Here is a 13115-nt window from a genome sequence, read left to right as displayed (position 1 = left end):
ATGCTATGACAAAGAGTGTGTTCAGTGCTGTCACTTTAGAAGTGTGATAGTCTGGCATATGTCTGGAGGAGAAAGATCAGAATGGTGAGTAATTCTGAAATCTTGCCTGCAATACAGTGGAAATAGTCAGTGGAGAGAGAGGGGCACATTAATGCTGTCTAAAATATTTGAAGAGTGGCTATAACTGGATATACTATATGACATCAATAGGTGGGAGTTACAGCATTATGTTTTGATTCAGGAGAATCAAAAAAAAATCCAGTACTCAAAAAAAATCCAGTACTCTTGCCTGGAAAATCCCATGGACAGAGGAGCCTGGTAGGCTGCAGTCCATGGGGTCGCTAAGAGTCGGGCACCACTGAGCAACTTCACTTTCACTTTTCACTTTCATGCATTGGAGAAGGAAATGACAACCCACTCCGGTGTTCTTGCCTGGAGAATCCCAGAGAAGGGGGAGCCTGGCGGGCTGCCGTCTATGGGGTCACACAGAGTCGGACACGGACTGAAGCAACTTAGCAGCAGCAAGGTCATAAGGAGAAAAGGAGACAGAAAAGGAAATTGGTGCTTTTTAAATATCTTACCTCATTTATATTTATATTTAAAATAATCCTATGAGGGTTTTTGTGTTTGTGTATGTTTAAGTATTGGAGAAAACAGTACCTAAGGTTACATGGCAAATAAGTGGTAAAACCTGTTTCAAATCCACGTCTGTGTGATCTCATCTCTCTCCCACTATACTTGCTACTCTGTTGGGCTGCAAGCTTTCTTACAATTACACTGTACATCACTAGTCATCTTCTGCCTGACAAGGTAATGACCACTCTTCCCTCATCTCTAAAATGTTTCAAAGTATATAAATGGAAGAATTGAAAGGAATGTTGAATTCCTGAATTTGAATTTAAATCAGTGGTCTGCAAGCTCATTTGATCATTTGTACCCTTTCAGGAAAATAATTTAGCATATGCCATACAAGATTTGACATAAAATTTTAGATATTTTTGTGAATTAGATTTTATGGAAAATCTAAACTTTTAAAAACATATTTTACAGGTAAATATTTTTTCCTTTATCTCTGTGTACTGTCTTAGATGCTTATCCTCAACATTGGAGGTCATTGTTTTGGATGACTTGTAAGGCTTATTTTTCAGTATGAAGAGTCCATGATTCTGTTTGACCTGAATTTGTCTGAAAAGAATAATGATAGCTTAATTAACTTTTAGAAAAAATTTTAAATGGTCTGTTACCTAAGACCAAAACTGTAAATTCACTGTCATTCATAACAAAATTAAACCTGAAAATCGAATAGTATGAAAGATGGTTTACCAGGTAATCAGTCTACTGTTAATATATATAAAAGAGGATATAAAGGGGTTACTGTTACGTAATAAACCTGATTTCTATGTGTGGCTCAAAAAGCAACCTCATTATTTTAGTTATATCTTTTCTAAGTCTGTGTGTGTATGTGTCCAAAACTTACTGTACTCATATATTCTAAAGGAATCTGAAATTTTGCCTAGAGAATAATATTATTTTTGATACTTGGGAACTTATTTTAGTACTGTTTTACAACAGAGCCAGCAATCTAAATCAGGCTGAGCCTACTGGACTAAAATTTTGAGAGAGACGTATCCTCTAAGTCAGAAACAAAGAAGTTGCTTTCATTGCCTGAAAGAGGAAACTGCTTTTCTACATTCTGGTCCTTGGTTATCTGCCTTTTGCCAAGTTGATATTTCATGATTAAGATAACTTTCTGGTTATCTTAACTGTTTCTTGGGGATAGAGTCTTTAAGAAAAAACTTTCCCAACATAGGCAAAACACTCTCTGACATAAATCACAGCAGGATCCTCTATGACCCACCTCCCAGAGTAGTGGAAATAAAAGCAAAAATAAACAAATGGGACCTAAATAAACTTAAAAGCATTTGCACAACAAAGGAAACTATAAGCAAGGTGAAAGACAGCCTTCAGAATGGGAGAAAATACTAGCAAACGAAGCAACTGACAAAGAATCTCAAAAATATACAAGCAGCTCGCGCAGCTCAATTCCAGAAAAATAAACGACCCAATCAAAAAATGGGTCAAAGAAATAAACAGACATTTCTCCAAAGAAGACATACAGATGGCTAACAAACACATGAAATGATGCTCAACATCACTTATTATCAGAGAAATGCAAATCAAAACCACAATGAGGTACCATCTCACGCCTGTCAGAATGGCAGGTACCATTTCACGCTGCAGAAAGTCTGCAAAAGTCTATCAAAAAGTCTACAAACAATAAATGCCGGAGAGGGTGTGGCGTAAAGGGGACCCTCTTACACTTTTGGTGGGAATGCAAACTAGTACAGCCACTCTGGAGAACAGTGTGGAGATTCCTTAAAAAACTGGAAACAGAACTGCCATACAACCCAGCAATGCCACTGCTGGGCATACACACCAAGGAAACCAGAATTGAAAGAGACACGTGTACCCCAGTATTCAACACAGCACTGTTTACAATAGCTAGGACATGGAAGCAACCTAGATGCCCATTGACATTCATTGATGAATGGGTAAGAAAGCTGTGGTACATATACACAATGGAATATTAATCAGCAATTAAAAAGAATGAATTTGAATCAGTTCTAATGAGGTGGATGAAACTGGAGTGTATTATACAGAGTGAAGTAAGTCAGAAAAACACCAATACAGTATACTAACGCATATATATGGAATTTAGCTGAGGATGACCCTATATGCAAGACAGCAAAATAGACACAGTGTAAAGAACAAACTTTTGGACTCTGTGGGAGACGGTGAGGGGGGGAATGATTTGAGAGAATAGCATTGAAACATGTATATTACCATATGTGAAATACATCGCCAGTCCAGATTCAGTGCATGAGACCGGGCACTCAGGGCCGGTACACTGGGATGACCCTGAGGGATGGGGTGGGGAGGGAGGTGGGAGAGGGGTTCAGGATGGGGACACATGTACACCCATGACTGATTCATGTCAATGTATGGCAAAAACCACCACAGTATTGTAATTAGTCTCTGATTAAAAGAAATTATTTAATTTTTAAGAAAAATAAAAAACTTTCCCAGATCACAGAAAGCAGAAATACAAATGTAGACTTGAAGAGATAACTCCTATATTGACTTGAAATTGTAGATCCAACAGTACTTTTTTGAATTCCTTTCTCATTTGTTCAGCTTTTTCGGACATTTGTGTTTGGTGGTAGTTTTGGAGGAAGTGTTGCTTGCAGGTAAGAAATAGCCAACTTCAACTACTTTTTCCACACTAGTTTAAATGGCCCACAGGCTGGGAGTTCTTTGGTATTAAAAGTGATCCATTTGTTCTAGAAAATTATCCTGAAAAAGGAAAATTTAAATAATTTAATTTGCTATTCCTTCATTTTCAGTCTTTCCTTCATTCAACACTCATTTAGTGCTTCTTTGTGCAGAAATATAGCAAACAAGAAAGATATTCACCACTGATTTCAGAATATACTCTTTTCTTTCCCTACCTCTCCTTCCCTCCTTCTCTCTATTCCCTTCTTTCCCTTTTTGTAACTCCTTTCCTCCTTTGAGATAGTAACCACAGGCAAATTTTGAGGTCAGTTCGTCTAAGGATAGGACAAATTATATATGATATTTATTTTATAAAATTTGCGTGGTATAGTTAGGCAGGGGGTGATAAAATTCTTAATTTGCGTTCAAGTCGAACTGTCATCTCACCTATGCAGATCTCAAGGTGTATGTATATGTTTGTTACTTAGCTCAAAAAACATATATCTTTAAATGGCTTTGTATTATTTTAGATAAAATTAATATCAGCATGTTTTTATACATGTCCTTTTTAGATGCAGACGTCTGTGATTAGACATTTAGCACATATCTTATTTTTCAAATGCCATAACTGACTTGTTATCTAAATGCTAGCATCCATCCTAGGTAATTAAAGGCATGTGAATGGTTGAAGTTTTTTGTTTTGTTTGCTACTGTGTTCCATATTGATGAATTTGAAGGTAATTAAAAAATATAATTCTTTTCTTCTTTAGCATCAGACAACAGTCAGCGCTTTCGAGAAACCTGTTTTGCATTTGCATTGACACCACAACAAGTACAGCAGATCAGTAGTTCCATGTAAGTTGTCTTTGCGTGTAACTTGCAGTTTAACCTTTGAATCCAGTTTTGTCTATAATAAGTGACTTTTTGAAACAGTATATTCAGGGGAGAATATTATTGTCATGTAAGTATTAGTACTGAAAATATTATTAGAGTGTTAGTTACCATAAGAAATGTTAATATTTCTGATATACGTTCTGGACTTAGCCGTGTCTTTGAATCAGCTTTCCTGTGTATGTCTTTAAAATAATTGTAGTTCTTACCATGTCTTTTCTAGGGATATTTCTGGGACCAAATGTGACTTCACAGTGCAGGTCCAGTTAAGGTAGAGTATTGACTACAGTATATATTCAAAGTTTAAAAGTCAATATTTCTTAAAGATTTTAAAAATCTTCCTAATTTTCAGTAAGTATTTTCTGTGTCCTATATTTAAACCATTAACTTTAAAATACTCTCTAATTTAGATTCTGTGTGAGACATCTCTTGATAAATTTGAAAGGCAAAATGAAAATTTTCCAACGTGGTACTGTCCCATATTCAGTTTCTTTTCTTAGCCCATTTCTTCTAAGAGTATCTAAGACATCTTTTATGTTAATGTCTCTCTCTCTCTCACTGCTTACATAAACCATCTTATGCTGTTCTTTTTACTCAGTGACTATTCTAGTGTAGACTTAAGTACCCCACACTGTTCTTGTTGCGATAGAGATAGAAGAGAAAATAAAAGACAATTGTTGTCCTCCGGAAGCTATTTTCCCTATGAAGTAGGAAGATAAGTCAAACATGTAGCCCAGTCTCAAAATCAAATACTAAGTTGTATGTACAGATTATAAATATACTAGGAGATCAGAAAAGAAATTAAAGAACCAGCTCAGTGCTTCATGGAATAATGTGGAAATCTCTGATCTAGACTTAGAAATAGTGTGATGAAAACTGAGAAAGCAGAGGAGAGATTGAGATCTTGGTTTTGGAAGGCACTGACGAAGGTGTTTTTGTGTAAAAGATACTTTATCCTCTGTCAGGGGCAGATGATGATAATGACTGAATAAAGGGCTAAAATTTGGTGCCTTCATAAATAATTACATATTGCTGTAATATTTTTTACTTCCTGCCTCAATTTACATTTTGTTCATACTGGTATGTGACTTTGTCTTTTAAAACAGTGGTTTTCAGACTGTTGCTTGAAGCCACCATTTGGGTCTACCCTCTGGCTATCATTCCACCTTCTCCCCCACCCCAGCTCTCCTACCTGACACACACACATATACAAACTCGAACCAAAGTAGTGCTGCTTTGACCTGTTTTTACATGTTTGACTTCTGGGTTAGTTTTTGTTTGAAAAGAATATCCCAAGACTAACCGTAGTTCTAGAACAGAAGATCCACCTGCTATTCTTAGCATTACCGTACATGCATTCTTTAAAGCAGCAAGCGGTATTGATCTCATTCCAAAGGAAGGTTTTCTTTCTTTCTAAGATCAATTCAGAGATTCTAAGGGAATCGTGATGGTTAAAAATGGCTTGTGAAGTGAAAGTTGCTCAGTCGTGTCCAACTCTTTGAGACCCCGTGGACTGTAGCCTGCCAGGCTCCTCTGTCTTATAGAATTCTCCAGGCAAGGATACTGGAGTGGCCATTCCCTTCTTCAGGAGATCTTCCCAATCCAGGGATCAAATCCAGGTGTCCTGCATTGCAGGCAGAATCTTTACTGTCTGAGCAACCAGGGAAGCATAAGAATTCTGGAGTGGCTTAGCTATTTTAAATTCAAATTATCTCCGGAACTTAATGGAAAAAAAAACCATTTTGTATTATATTTGGGAGTTATTAGGTGGTTCTTTGTGTTTTGCTGAATTGTTTTCATCCCCACACTGCTCATCCCCCACAGCAATCCCAGGGTATTAAGTTTAGAGTGTATACCTTCTACTATCTTAATTATAAGTCTTTATCTAAAACATGAAAAACAATTTGGTCAAAATTAAGATCAGTATTTTCTCTATTAGATTCCTAATCTGTTTTCATTTATCTGTTTCCCCTCTCCACCCCCATGAACTTCTATATAGAAACTTTCTGCTATTGTTCCTTTTTTAAAAAATCTTTTTTTCCCTTTAGTTTGTAAGAATGATTTAGATTTTCACTTTTTACTCAGTTGAATAGGAGTCAGCTTGTCACAGAAATTTTGTTTTCGGTAGCTTCAGGCAGCCAGGTCCGTGCTTCTAATTTACCACGACATTGGTGTAATTGATTTGAAACTAGAGCATCCTCTTACTTTTGCTGTGTAAAGAACTGACCTATAATAGAAGGTTCTGCTGGGGTTAGAGATGATCTTGTGGGTGTTGATATCTATATGCTAAGTATATTTTGAGAAAATATTTGCAGGTTAGTAATTCTAAACCTTTCTATGACTCTCTAACCTCTTTGAGAATATAATGGGATCTATAGATTGTCCCTGCTTAAAGATGACCGTATATGTACCCACAGAATTTTACATAGAAAATTGTCCCATTTGTGGGCCTTCCCTCCCACAGATTCCATGGCAGGCAGATCAAGATATTGAGAGAAGATACTTGTGCTTCTTGTGTAAAAACTTGTGTAAAGCCAATGAATATTTCACAGAATTCAGAGATAGCATACTTAACATATAACTCAAAAAGCTCTGTGAACATTCTGTAAAGGTGGAATGAACCTTAGCTCTATATTGGGAACAAAGAAGTAATTGAGAATCATTGTCTTAAATAGCAAATTAATTTATTTCTCAATCTATGTAAGAATGAATAGAATAAGGAACTTCCCTGGTGGCCCTGGGCTAAGCCTTTGCGCTCCCAATGCAGAGGGCCCAGTTCGGTACCTGGTCAGGGAACTAGATCCCACATACCACAACTAAGACCTGGTGCAGCCAAATAAATTAAAAAAAAAAAAAAAATAGAATGAAAAGATTGAGAGTGTACAAATTATGTAGCTGTCTAGGTTTTTCCTAAAAGATTATGCATTTAATTTAGAAATAAATGTTTTTGTGAGTTTCTAAATAGTATCCTAAACACGTGTGGATATAATACAAATAATGTTATTATTCAACATCTTCAATTTTCAGGAACTAATGGAATACTTGAACTTGGTGGACAAAACTTGACCCTGGAGCTTGACTTCTAGCATTTTCAGTATAGTCTGCTGAGAACCAAAAAAATGTTTTATAGACAAATAAATTGGGGAAATACCATATGTTATATTGGGCTTCCCAGGTGGCACAGTGGTAAAAAATCTGCCTGCCAGTGCAGGAGATACAGCTTCAGCCTCTGGACTGGGAAGATACCCTGGAGGAGAAAATGGCAACCCAGTCCAGTATTTCTTGCCTGGAGAATCCCATGGACAGAGGAGCCTGGTGGGCTACCATCCTTAGGGTTGCAAAGAGTCAGACATGACTGAGCACACACACTATATTTCCCTCTTAAAAAGTTACAGTCCTTATTAGCTTTGAGATGTTCTGTATAGAGAAAACTTAATTGAATTTTTTCATTGAAGAATCAATGCTTTACCAGATGTCATTGTTTTCTGCCAGATATCAGCATGAATCATCCATAGACATATACCTGTCCCCTCATTCCTGAACCCCCACCCCACCCTGCTAGGTTGTCACAGAGCCTGGTTTGAGTTCCGAGTCATACTGCAAATCCCCATTGGCTATCTGTTTTACATATGGTAAGGTAAGGTTCCATGGTACTCTCCAAAATTTCTTAAATGTATTCAACCCCAGAGCACTCACCCCTCAACCCCCTACCCCGGCCCCCACCAGCGTGCTTGAACAAATGACTGGAAATATGAAGACAACTACAGTTTGGTAGTTGTGACTACTGAAACTCTACATTGACAAAATTATTTATTTTGATCCTATTTAAATGCATTTATTCATAATATGAAATACCTAGTTTTAATAGTTGTTGCTGTTAAGTTTGACCATCTTTTAGATTAGCTATGGAACAAAAATATCAATGAGATCATCTTTTAATAAAGGAAATTAAATTTGTTCTTTATTGTTTAGGTTTTGTTTATCAGAAACCAGTTGTCCACAAGAAGATCACTTCCCACCCAATCTTTGTGTGAAAGTGAATACAAAACCTTGCAGCCTTCCAGTAAGTCCTAAAAGCTGTTTTTCCAGTGCATTGCCAACATAGCTAGCAAATAAGTCATCACAGCTGTTGTTAATCGTAGTTTTTCATTAAGAAAACATCTTTATTTTGGATGTATATTCATGTGACTGAGTGAAACACTTGTACCAACTATGTACAGTTAACAGCTGTGACATTAGCTATGGAGACACAGTCTCGGACTTGGAGTTGGGTGTGGTGGCTTTTAGTATTTTATTTAATTTTGGGATGAAAAGATTGTTTCAACAAAACCTCAGATGTTTTCTTGTGTCTGAAACCTTGTGGTAGATGAGAGATCTGAAGACTGCTCTGCATTTCACAAAGGAGTGGGGGCTTTTATTGCTCACCTTTAAAATAGTCCTTATGTGTTTATCCAAGCTTTTTATGAACTCAACCTAATTCTTAAATTTTTAGAGATTTTTAAGTTCTATCACCAATATTTTTCTCAGGCTTACTATAATGAGACTGTAGAGTAGTTTAGAGAAACGTACAGAAAACTCTTACAAATGTTTGCTTCTCCACTTTTAAATGAAAATACTCATATTTTCTAATATGTAGTTTGTAGGTTTGGGTTTTTTTTTTTTTTGAGGAATGGAAGTTGAAATGGTTGTGGAAGTAATAAATAGAAATGTTATATTTCATCCTTAGGGTTATCTTCCACCTACTAAAAATGGTGTGGAACCAAAGCGACCCAGCCGACCAATTAATATCACCTCACTTGTCCGATTGTCTACAACCGTACCAAACACCATTGTTGTTTCTTGGACTGCAGAAATTGGAAGAGTGAGTAAATTTTTGTTTCTTCCAGAGTTTTGTTTTATAAGGAAGGGTTAATCTCCATGGCTACTTGTGCTTATATATAAATAAAATGGGTATAAAATGAGTTGCCAAAGGATTTATTTTTGTCTCACCATGAATTTTCAACATGTTCCCATTTTAAAAATGGGATCTTGCAGTTTTCAGTGTTTTATACTTGATAACTTTCACTCAGTATTTTCATAAACATCTTCCTATGTCATTTCATGTTCATCTGCATGATTTTAAACAGCTACATCATATTCCAATACAAGCATCTATAGTTTAGCCTATTCCCTATTGTTGAACATTTATTTGGTTGATTCTTTACTATTTCAAAGAACATTTTGAAGGCTATCCTAGTAGCTCTAACTTTGCATACATACATAGTACTTTCTTTAGAGTAAATTCCCTGAAGTGGAATTGCTGAGTCAAAGAGCATCAGAATTTAAAGAAATTTTGTGTTCACTGGCAGATTGCCTTACCAGAAGATGTACAAATTTATTCTCTTTCAGTGTTTTTTCATGTGCCTGTTGACTGATAACACTGAGTTTTATTTTCTTTGAAATCTCTACTAATTTTTATAGGTAAATAGTGGTATTAGATTGCTTTAATTAGTACTCCTTTTATTATTACTGAGATTGAACAAATTTTTTTGTGAATATTCACATTTAAAAATATATCAGTAGTTGTTTCTCTATTGCTGTTTTTATTTTTATTGTTTATGAGTTCTTATATTAGTGATTTAACCTTCTTCCACATGCTGCAAATGTTTGTTTCTAGTTTATTACCTTTTCATTTATGTGATTATTTAATGTGTAGAAGATTTAAATTATTATGGAGCCAAATTTTAACCAATTTGTTTCTTTTTTTTCCTTTATTTTTTATTGAAGTATACTTGAATTACAGTATTGTGTTAACTATAGCTATACATCAAAGATATGTGACTCCGTTATATATAGATATATATATTTACATTCTTATTCATATTCTTTTCCATTGTGGCTTATCACAGGTTATTGAATATAATTCACTGTGCTATACAGTAGGATCTTATTGTCTGTCTATTCTGTATATACTGATTTTCATCTGTAAATCCCAAACTCCTGCTTCTACACTCTCTCATCTCCCTTCCCCTTGGCAACCACCAGTTTATTTTCTATGCCCTTGATTCTGTTTGTTTCATAGATAAGTTGGTTTGTGTCATATTTTAGATTCCACATATAAATGATACCATATGGCAATTCGTTCTCTTTTTGACTGACTTCCCTTAGTATGATAATCTCTAGTTGCATAGTTTTGTTTCTTGATAGTCGTTGCGCTCAACCTCTGTTGCATTTAGTCTATCTGCCCTTCTCAATCTTACATAAATATTTGTTTATATTTTTTCTTGACTTTTGAGATTTCTTGTTTTATCTTTACATATTTCATCCATTGTAAATTTACGTGTGGTGTGAAATAAAAATCTTAATTTTTTAAATAGCCAGTTCCAACACCATTAATTAGATAAATGCTAATTCTGAAGTAACCATTATTATATATTTGATTTTTATTTATCCTGTGTGTGTTTCTGCTCTTAGCCTAGCATTCTTTTTCTGGCACAATTTTAGAATATTTTTGATTATTACAGTTTTATATGAGTTTGTGTATATTCACAAATTCATTTGAAATTTTTAGAATGTATGCTATATTCCATGTACTGTACTGAAAACTGGCAGTACCGTAGTGAGAAAAAAAAGTCCTGACTTGGAGCCAGGATCCAGGGGCCAGGTAGTTTACACACGAAAATGTGAAGGTGTCACAGGAAATATAAAGAAGAGGTGCATGGTGATATTAGAATATATTAGAGCACTTTGAACTAGAGAGAGGTCAGGTAGGGCTTCCCTGAGGGTGTAATGACTGAGCTAAGAGTTGAGAGAAGGTAGGAGGAATCAGTTTGGTGAAAGGTTCAGAGCAGACAATCTTCAGAGGAGCCCACTGGCAGGTGTGAGCCTAGATCTTTTTTTTTTTTTTTTTTCAGGCAAGGCTTTATTGGGTCCCCTGCTGCAGCAAGGAGGAGCAAGAACAAACAACAGGTTTCCTTGTTTCCTTTCTCCCTGAAGGGAGATAAGCTTGTACCTAATACAGGGTGAGGGTAGGGGTGTGTTCAGGGGTCGGGCATGTGCAGTTGGGGCAAATTCTGGACAAACGATACGAAAAGACCAAAAAAACCCCACTGCCACTTTTAAGGAACCAGGAGCAAAAACAGGGCATTGCGAGCAAAAGCAGGGTACTGAGCATGTCCGCTGCACTCAGCACCACCAGTGGGGTGGGCGAAACACCTAAGCCACTCTTCTGGCCTGACCTCAGAGCCTAGTTTTTTTAAGAAACTGAAAAGGTGCAAGAATGGCTAGAGTTTGAGATGCCTTTAAGATATTCTGAATAGGTGGGCATATGGGCTCAGAAAAGAGTTCGGGCGAGAGAAAAAAAAAAAAAAAGCATTATCTGCATATCTGCATATTGGTGATTATTGGAGCCATAAAAGCAGGCTGACTTTGCTCAGGGAAAATGTTTCAAGTAAGAAGAGAGTGTTGCAGACTTATTCTTGAGGAACTATATAACATTTAGTACTGGGTAGAAGAGAATGAACCTGAAGAGGGCATGGGGAAATAGTACCAGAGATGCGACAGAATCGAGGGTGAGTAAGAGAAACCGAGGAAAGAATTGCAAAAGAGGAGGAGATGATAAGCAGTATCGAACAGATGTTGAGAAATCAAGTATTTTTCGAAGTCTAAAAAAATACTTTTTGGATTAAAAATACAGCATAAGCTGTTCTGGCGGATAGTGGGAGGAGAAGCCAGATTGTGACCAGGTGCAAGGGAGGCCATGGAGGTTGTGAGTTGTGGAAGTGTGGATTTGGAAATAGTTACAGGTAAGCTGGAGGGAAATGTGAGATGACAGTTACTTGTTTGCTTTAATGGGAGAGTGTTAAATTTGTATAAAGGATGATGGCAAGTATCATCTTGAGAGGAAGAAGTTAAATATACAAAAGGAAGAAAGAATAATCAATAGTAAATTTCATAGTAACTCATTGTACCTAGGAGGGACAGCTTCTTTATTTAGTGGAATAAAAGAATTGTGTGTGTGTGTGAGTGTGTGTGATTGTTACTAGAGAGGTGAGTTAAGCTCTAATCTGGTGACTTCCTGTATGTCTGTGAAATAGGAAGTGAGAGAAGCCGCTGAGAGTGAGAGAAGAAATCAGGGCCTTGAAAAGAGTGAAATGTTGGAAAAGTAATTACAGAGAATAAGACATATTCCCCTGCATTATTCCCCCAGATCTTTCTGGAATTGAATGAACTTGCTTAAAATTTGTGTTAGCTTAGAGAAGATTAACTTATTTACGGTATTCAGTGTCCTTATTTCAGGAACTGTATGTTTCTCCATTTATTCGAATCTTGTTTCATGTTCCTGTGTAATTTAATAGATTTCTTCTCATAAATCTTTCATTTTTTTTTGATTCTGTATTGTTTATTGTTATTACTGCTTCTATAAATAGTTCTTTTTCTATTGTATTTTCTAAAATTTTATTTTTTACTTATTTAAAAGCTAGTTATTGCCGAATATTTACTATTCTTATATTGTTTCTGATAACTTTTTAGTAGGTTCCTTAGTGTGTCCAGACCGGCAGTCTTGAGTCTGAGAAGTATCATTATATAAATAATGATAATCCTAATACTTATGCCATAATTTCTTCTTCTTCTGTTGTGCTGTCTACAGCCTTCAGACAATGTTAAATAATGTGAGCACTAGTAGACATACTTGACTTGTTCTTTATGTTAATGAGAAGACAGGTCACAGCATTAAGTATTATAATGACTATTAATTCTTAATAGAATTTAATCGCATTAATAACATAATCCTATGATCCTCTTTTTTACTGGATATTTTTGAGAGAAATATCCAGTAAATTTTGATATTTTATCAGAATCCTTTGTGACATCTATCACAATTATCTTTTTTCCTTTGCCTAATCAATATGTCACTATTAGGTTTCAAACCTTTAAAATGTTTTTGTCTGGTATACTTTGGGCTCCTTGTT

General features: G+C 35.8%; 1 protein-coding gene across 1 annotated transcript in view; it reads left to right on the top strand.

Moving 5' to 3' along the window:
* Positions 1 to 13115, top strand: part of PIAS1 (protein inhibitor of activated STAT 1) — a 124526-nt gene that overhangs the window by 73336 nt on the left and 38075 nt on the right. The window contains exons 3-6 of the mRNA XM_061157991.1: positions 4044 to 4128; positions 4388 to 4435; positions 8137 to 8227; positions 8891 to 9025. Coding sequence (XP_061013974.1) covers positions 4044 to 4128; positions 4388 to 4435; positions 8137 to 8227; positions 8891 to 9025 — 359 coding nt within the window. The remainder of the gene's footprint in view (positions 1 to 4043; positions 4129 to 4387; positions 4436 to 8136; positions 8228 to 8890; positions 9026 to 13115) is intronic.

Source organism: Dama dama, chromosome 12 (genome assembly GCF_033118175.1).
Source record: "Dama dama isolate Ldn47 chromosome 12, ASM3311817v1, whole genome shotgun sequence".
NCBI lineage: Eukaryota > Metazoa > Chordata > Mammalia > Artiodactyla > Cervidae > Dama > Dama dama.
Note: the sequence above shows the minus strand (reverse complement) of the source record. Positions and strands in the feature narration are given on the sequence as shown.